This window comes from Daucus carota, chromosome 9 (assembly GCF_001625215.2).
Source record: "Daucus carota subsp. sativus chromosome 9, DH1 v3.0, whole genome shotgun sequence".
Classification (NCBI taxonomy): Eukaryota; Viridiplantae; Streptophyta; class Magnoliopsida; order Apiales; family Apiaceae; genus Daucus; species Daucus carota.
The window spans coordinates 44,270,514-44,278,744 of NC_030389.2; the positions used below are offsets into that span (position 1 = coordinate 44,270,514).

The window sequence follows — 8,231 nt, forward strand, 5'->3', positions numbered from 1 at the left end:
AAACTTCACATAGGTTCCATAGATATGTTACTCTATTCATGTAACAGATACAAATTTAGCATGCTTTAGAACCTTTAATTTAAGATACATACAAACTTGCAAATATTCAGGTAAACAAAGAATAATATTCACCGACTTGATTAATAGGTTCACCCATAGGTTACGTGTTATTACCTAATAAGAAGCTTTATGGAGGCGCTTCATGTTTTTAAAGTTAAAAATAATGTAAATGCCACGTACTGGCCGCCAAACTTTTTCCAAAATAGTAAGCTTAAGTCGTAACATATCAACAGAAGAAGAGTCATAATCAAGATAAGTACGACAATATACAACTACCTGATAAACTGACCCAATATCGGCTGCAATGAATAATGAATGGTATAGGTAACATTGCTGATTACCTTGAATACGGAAAAAACTCAACTTACTCCTTTTAAAGAGCCATGAAACACGAGAATAACACTACCTCCCGATTTTCAAGATCTGAGTCACTATTTCTAATAATAGCAGATGTAGTTACTAATACGTTAAAGTTTTTCATATTATACGCAAAAGGAGCGAGAATACGGGGTCTGACTAGAAAGGAAAGAGCAAACCAAGTTTAAAAGTAAAGCGGCAGACTGTAGGCAATAATGTACATCATAGCAAGAACTATGACCAACCTGCAATTCTACTATCTATGTATACACAGACAAATATCTTTACATGTTTCTATTATAGTAGAGGTGCAAAATTATATCCGACACTTCCTTGAGTTGCAAATAATTACATACAATTTCCCCCATGAAGTTCCTCCCCAGCAAAGAAGAAGATTGGGAGTTGGGACTATCAACAGTTAATTAATTGACAAAAACTAAAACATTATGAATTCTTTGGGGTGCAAGTAATAAGAAGCAAATGACTTGAAAAAACTACAAAAATCAAAGTAAACAGAGATGGATAGCTCTAACATGACAACATGACAGAATAGAATGAGAAAACAGTGGATGCACAAATTGTAGTCAATCAACAACACGAGGAAGTAAAATACGACGAGTGTCATAAACCATGAAAAAAAAACACAAGAGGTGCAAATATTTTACTCTTCACAGTCAAGAAATAATGGACAATTAAACAATGAATGTAAATTCTTTTTGTATCTATTAATAAAAAGCTTCTGCAAAACTAAGGCCAGCCTACAATGCATTATCTTTCTAAGTTTCTCCATCACATTCGTATTTCACTCCAACCATTCACAATAATCAGGTCACAGAGAACAGGATATGCTGGAAATCCAATGGAAGATAAAATATACTGAATTTAATTAACTCAAGAACTCTTTGGTAAAAAAACATTCTGTCAAATCTTGAGTAAATGTGATATCCTCTCATCTTCCACTCGAAAAGACAACAATAAGTCAAAGAAAAAACAACTAAGATACAAGAACAACAATTTGGGATTAATTACTGATTAGCAAGAATCTTGTGCTTATGTAGAAACCAACCTTGCAGAGCCCACTCCGCAGAATGCAGCAAAAAGTGCAAATGTTACCTGTGAAGTTCATAACATTCAGCATCCCATCACTGCACAATTGTATACAAAACTACCAGATTGCTTGCGCCCAAGCAAGTTCCATCGAGGGGGTCCATCTCTTGGAGCCCATGCATTGATTTCTATGAATCCCTCGCCTGCTGCTCTAGGCCCCCCTATAACAATAAGGCGATCGCCACAGGCCTTAAATGCCAGGCCCCATCCATTCATGGAATCTGCTCTTTCAGGCAACCTTCCAACAGTTTCCCAGATTCTTCTATTTTTATCATACTTCCGGACTTCCATCTCCGCATAATCCGCTGCATACAACTCATTGTCTACCACAGCCACGAGTGGGGGAGCCTCAGCTGTAACAGGCATCCCAGCCTCACTGTCTGGACGACTCCTCACAGGAGACATGTTAGGGATTTCAGTCCAAACTCTAGTTTGTAAATTATATTCCTCCCCGCAAGTAAGAAGCCTTGACTCACTGCCTCCAATTCCCCCAATCACATAAAATTTCCCATCCATAAATACAGCTGAACACATTTTCCGCGTTTTATTCATGTTTGGGAGTGTTTCCCAAGCTCCTAGCTCAGAATTATAAAGCTCCGCAACACTCAAGGTGTTTCCAGATAAATCACAACCGCCGGCTAAAATAGCAATCTCCCCAACACTAGCAGACCCAAACAAGCATCTTGGAAAATTCATATTCATCCCAGATGACCACGTGTTGGTCAATACACTGTATCGAAATATGAAAAGGGACAAAAAGACTTTGCCAAACACAAGAAGCTCAGTGCCTACGGCAAGAGATTCCTTATCAGAGAACATAAAGCATTCATCTGAAGTCATAGTTGGTAGTCGCATCCAACGGCGACTTGTAGGATCAAAAGCTTCCCACCCAAGTAGTTGACAAGAAAAATAAACCCAGTGTTCAATCACACCATTTTGTCGTCTGAGTCTATAAAGCTCACCACTTCGAATGAGCTCACGAAAGCTTCTGTTTAAAGATGCTAAAGAGCCATAATCAGATCTTGAGGACCTAATGAGTGCACTGATTGAGTTGTCACGGCCTATGGCATGAATAAGAGAACTTGAATCCGAATGATCGCCAGCATGACGTTGATTACCAGATTGGTCAGTGGGGATCATTGCAAGTTCTTGCGATCTTGGAGCTAAATTTGAGTCTTCACAAGCATCCAGTTGCTTAGGCAGCTTTCTAGGTCCTTCCTCTTCATCTCCATCGGATTCTAAAAGTCGCTTCCCCTGCTGTATTTCAATTTTTTCTATACGATAGTTCATGCAAGCCCAGCTGTTTTCCTTGTCACAGTTTCTTGAAAACCTCCTCGAAACCAGACAAGACCTTTCTTCCAACATAATTTCTTGATTAAAATCAGATAATACCACTATTTCAATCTTAAAAAAACTTTCCTCTTGATCCTTTTTGCGATAGCCGTCAAAATTAACCACAAAAGCTCATAAAAGGAAACCCCAACTCCCAGAAAATCTTATCAACCTTCAAAAATCAATAGTCAATAAACTAGATGTATTAATGAGAATACAGTCTAATTATATCAAAAATGCCCTTTTTCTGTCACAACAAATCCTCAATAAATTATGCAGACCCCATTACTCCCAGATGCAGAAAAAAAGACCTGCAACACAAACCCAAGTTTAAGTATACCCAAAAAATTGACCTTTATGAATCCAAACCTTAGCAATCCAGATCAAAAAATTATCCAATAAAAATCCAATCTTTTTCAGATTATCCAATAAAAATCCAAACTTTTACAGATTATCCAATAAAAATCCAATCTTTTTCATATCATCCCACATCAACCTTAAAAAACACAAACATATACTAACAAGTCCAATACCAAGATTAAAAAACATCAAATTCAAACTGTTCCATAGCTCAAATCACTGATCCACAAAAACCAACATATACCAAAATCAGATCTCTCCAATTCAGATCAAGAACTTCAACAATCAATCCAAAACACAAAAATTCATAATCATATCCAATCACATGAATCACAAAATCTACACTAGCCAATCACAACCAACTATACAAAACAACTAAAAAAGAACTTAAAGACCATGAAAACAAAACATTTAGCTGAATATAATAATCAAGAAGCTAACTTACTGATTGGATAAGAAGAAAGCTTGGAACTTGATTGGAGTGAATCAGAAATGAGGCTCCTTTCTTTATCTCTCTCTACATGAAAATTGTATAAGTGTGTGTATTTGTGTGTGTTTTTTTCTAGCCTAGGACTAAATTTAAGATTGTGAAATGTGGGTATTTTTGGTTATATGCATTTGAAGTGAAAGAAAAAGAAAGGGCTCCTGGTTTTTTTTAATCTTTTTTGGGTAACAAAATTCTTGGGAAGAAGGAGAGGTGCAAGAGGGCTCCTTTATTTCTTCTCCCTGCAATTTATTTTTAAAATAACACATCTAATCATTTCAATATATATACACATATCTTACAGCTATTTACTATTCTCATTTTAAAATAATATTTATTCTAATTTTTTACCTATTCTAAGCTATACAAAAAACAATAAATTTATAATTTATAAAATATGCTTAAAAACAAAAATGACTATTTGAAAAAAAAATACTAAATAAGGATGATACTAGAATCCAAAAAATATTGTTATTATTAACTGTATCTTATAATATGAGTGGGCCCTTGCTTGTGTAATAAGGTTCGTAATTACTCCCTCTTTCGGCCTGAGTTATATACATCGGCCATGGACGCGGCAGGATTTTAATACTCCCGTAAAGTAGAGTTATATAATTTATTTTTAAAATTTTTCCTTCTTAATAAAAGTTTAAATGTTATATTTTTATTTAGAAAAAAAAATTTAAAAATAAATTATAGAACTATATTTTATAAGAGTATTGAAGTGTGTGTCGAGCAGTGAAAAGGAAATGTATAAGATTAAATGGGACAGATGGAGTAAAAATTTTCAAATAATTTTAAAATAATTTTATCTAATTCTCACCATATTTGGTTTAGGTCCATATCTTCTATCTGTAGTTTAGTTTTTACTTTTTACTCCTGGTGAGATTTATTGATGAATAATATAATCCATAATATTTACTGGTTTATAAATAATATTTTGTAACTAAAATGATAATATAATAATTTTGTTTTTGGATTGATGCTACTCATACAGAGGGAAGGAGGGAGAGGTTGGTGGTGGGACCCACAGGGCGGCGATTACGGGTGACCCGGATACCGGCGGTAGACGGTGGTGGACACGTGTTTCCGCGTGGAAAAGGAGGATTATCATATTCTACGCCGTTAGGCAAAACAAACAACAAGTAGTTACTGTACTTGAGTTGTGGACTCTTGTAATGACGTCACATGTAATAACTGTACAGTTGTTGATATAGGGATAAGTATCATCTTTGTTTTGATAAATCAATACAGTTCATCAATTAATAAATAAAATCTTATAAATTCATTAAATTTTTGTTTTTCATTAATGTTTCGTTATTTGTATTCGGATATTGATATATACTACCCCATCTCAAATTAGATGAGATAGTTCACTTTGGGCAAGTAACTTTAGGTGCATTGATCGTCTACTTCTGAAATTTATTTTTTCATTTTTTCTTTTGTAAATAAAAATTTCATATTTTAATTTTTATTAGCAAAAATAAAATTTTAATTTTTATTAGCAAAAATAAAATTTTAAAAATAAATCATGTAGTTATATGGTCAATGAACCTTAAATTGTGTGCCCAAAATCAACGAGTTCATTTAATTTGGGATGGAGGGAGTGATAAAATGGTCGAGCTCCACCCTTGTATCTAACATAATTTAATGTGAATGATCTTCCATACTCTTTCTGTTTTAAGATATAGATCGAACGATTTTCGACGCACTATTTCAATTTTTTGACCGTAATCTTAAAATTATTATTTTCTAAATTTTGAATTTTAATCATATTTATTATTATATACTTTTTAGAAAAAAATTAAAAATAATAATTTTAACTTTACACGATCAAATTATTTCAAAATTTATGTCAACAAGTCAAATAACATGTATTTCAAAACGGTGAGGATAATTCTATTTCTATTTTTGTTCCTTCCGTTTTCTCCATTCCATATTATTGTTGTTTTGTATTTTCCAAGTATTTTTAAATATAAGAAATTCTACTTTGATCAATAAAAATATAAACATAAAATACGTTCAAAATGTCAAAATGGCTGCTCCGTCCGTCTCATTTTGACTTTTAATTAGTCGAATCGACCATAGTTTCACCAGAATTTCTATATATCATATAATTGAAAAAATAATAACATTTATCTCACCCGAAAAATATATCTAGCTGGTATATTTTAAAATCTAATTTTCAATTTTTTTAAATAATTATTTTCTGATATTTAACTAAAAATTGGTCAATTTGACTCGTAGAGACTAGAACCGTCTCTTTTCCGCATTCATTATCGATTACAGCTGATTTTCTTTCATTACCAACAATAGTAAGATAAGTACTCGTTTTCGGCCCTGAGGTTGGGAGTGGAACTGCTAGTAGTTGCATTAAAATCTGGTGACAAGTTCCCATGTATTCATCCCCAGTCAATTCCAGGAATGCGTCTCAAAGAAGATGTGAAACTACATGCATTTTTGAGCTAAGTTACAAAACTGGTCACAAAGAATACGTTAAGTGCAAAACTAAAAATGTAAAAAGGCAGTTGTTTTAAGACCAAAGCAAGGTAATATAAGTAGACCACGCATATTTCTGCACGCCAAAAAGGAAAGTCGTGCTCTTTGGTTTCGTATTACCGCACTTGCGTCCACCTTTTGCCTCTTTTGCAATTGCTTCTAAATTATGTGTACATTGCTTTTTGGATTTCGATCAATTTTATGTATATATAAAAGCGGAAACAAAATATATAAATATTTTTTGAATGAGTAGATTATCAAGAAGGTATGAATTTTCGTGATAAAAAAGAAAAAAAGAAGGTATGAATTTTGGAGATGGATAATTTTGACACACAATTTTTTTTAAACGATGTATGACAGGATATCTGGTCTGCCGACTAGCTCCATAGGAACCTGCCGACTAGTTCCATAGCCAATACAGATAGGTAAACTGGACTAACCGGGCGATAAGAACCAGTGGATGGGAACTTCTGCGTGATACGAACTGATTGGAACCCGATCCCTTTCTTCAAATCATCCCACTGTCTCTTCAATCGGGGTGAACACCCGTGGAGCTGCTCAGGTTCGAACCCGTGACCTTTTGAATCAAGGCAAGACCCTGTTTCCATCATGACAGCTCTGATATAATTGTATAGTAAAAATAATTATTTGTGATTTTTTTTAAATTAAAAGTTTGATTATATATTTTTATTCAGAAAATAAAATTTTAAAAATAAAAATTTAGCTATCTGGTCAAAGCACACTTGTGTATAAAAGTTATAGTATCGAATAAAAAAAATAGAGAGTATAAATTTTGCAATCACGTAGAATTTGTAGCAAAAAGTTGATGAAAAATATTAAACATAAAAATTATACAACTATTCAACATATAAATGGGACCCCGTGATATATGTTGTTCACCGATATTTTTTTTGGAAAAGGAGAAACCCGACATGTTAGAATAAATTTTCCAAGTGTGGATCACCTGTTAACTTTGTTTTCTACGAAGATTTAACCCTTTTTCGAAACGTGAAAATAATAGTAATATTATAATAAGGACTACATAGTCCAACATAAAAAGTAAAACCAGAAGAGGTTAGACTTAATGGTCAAATAATCCAACCATGAACGAGTCAATTACAAAGCTAAGACCATTTATATTGGTCATCTTTTGTTGTTTTGATTGGACCATAACTTGATAATGTTGTTCTTGTTGTATTAGGCGCGTTTGTGTGCAATTACGACTATACCCTGGTAGCCTAAGAATAATTCGGTAAGGTGCTTTTTGTAAATGCTCATTGGAGGGGTAGATTTGTCTTTGACGAGGCCAATAAAAGCACAACCGACCATAATTATGATAATGGTTTTGTATGCTATCTGTTGAATAATACTACTTTTTTTTTCTAAGAAATTACTTTTACTTTTTATACGTGTTTTAACGGGTGTCGAGCATTTTAGGATTTATCTAAGTTAGTTGAGATTTTTGATGATTCTTTTCATTCATGAAATTCATGTATATTTGATTGAAATTTTATATTTATATAAAATAAATTATTAGGAAAAGTAATATATAGGGTCTTAATATGTGTTGAAATCAAAATGATCAAATAATTTTATAGTAGAGGAGTATAAGATTATGTTGCGATCTTTATCTAATATCTTAATTAATGTTATTATAAGAATTGATCATTGTTAAGATGAGAATTTAGTTTATAGAAAGTCTCATGTTCAAAGATTTTGGCTAAATTATGTACAACACAAGAATAATAAGATAAAATAATATTATAAAGGTTGTTAGCTAGATAAGTGGGTTCGACATAAGATTCTAGTTTGATATTTCATTGAAAATGCCACAGATAACTTTTTTTGGAAACAAATATTTTTATGATTTTTAACATCCTTTTTTTGAAAGCTAAGCTTTGCGTGAATGAATTAAATTTAAATATTTGATTTATCATGTCTAAATTTTGTCGAAGATACTAACATTCTCTTGTTTCAATAATATTTTCTGACCCTTTTTACAAAAATATGGTGGATTGTATCTTGTTTACGG

The 8,231-nt window shown here is 32.7% G+C and overlaps 1 protein-coding gene across 2 annotated transcripts; it reads right to left on the minus strand.

Annotated features, from left to right (window-relative positions):
* Positions 1 to 1,279: 1,279 nt before the first annotated feature.
* On the minus strand, positions 1,280 to 3,955 carry LOC108202911 (F-box/kelch-repeat protein SKIP11). 2 transcript variants are annotated; one of them, XM_017371521.2, is made up of 2 exons: positions 3,662 to 3,955; positions 1,280 to 3,028 (listed from the first exon to the last, which is right to left on the minus strand). In XM_017371521.2, exon 2 carries the CDS (start codon positions 2,887 to 2,889, stop codon positions 1,549 to 1,551), a length of 1,341 nt encoding a protein of 446 aa, XP_017227010.1. In that variant the 5' UTR covers positions 2,890 to 3,028; positions 3,662 to 3,955; the 3' UTR covers positions 1,280 to 1,548. The 2 variants fall into 2 exon arrangements, with proteins under 2 accessions (XP_017227010.1, XP_017227009.1); XM_017371520.2 differs by having other exon boundaries at positions 1,280 to 3,167.
* Between the last annotated feature and the right edge of the window lie 4,276 nt (positions 3,956 to 8,231).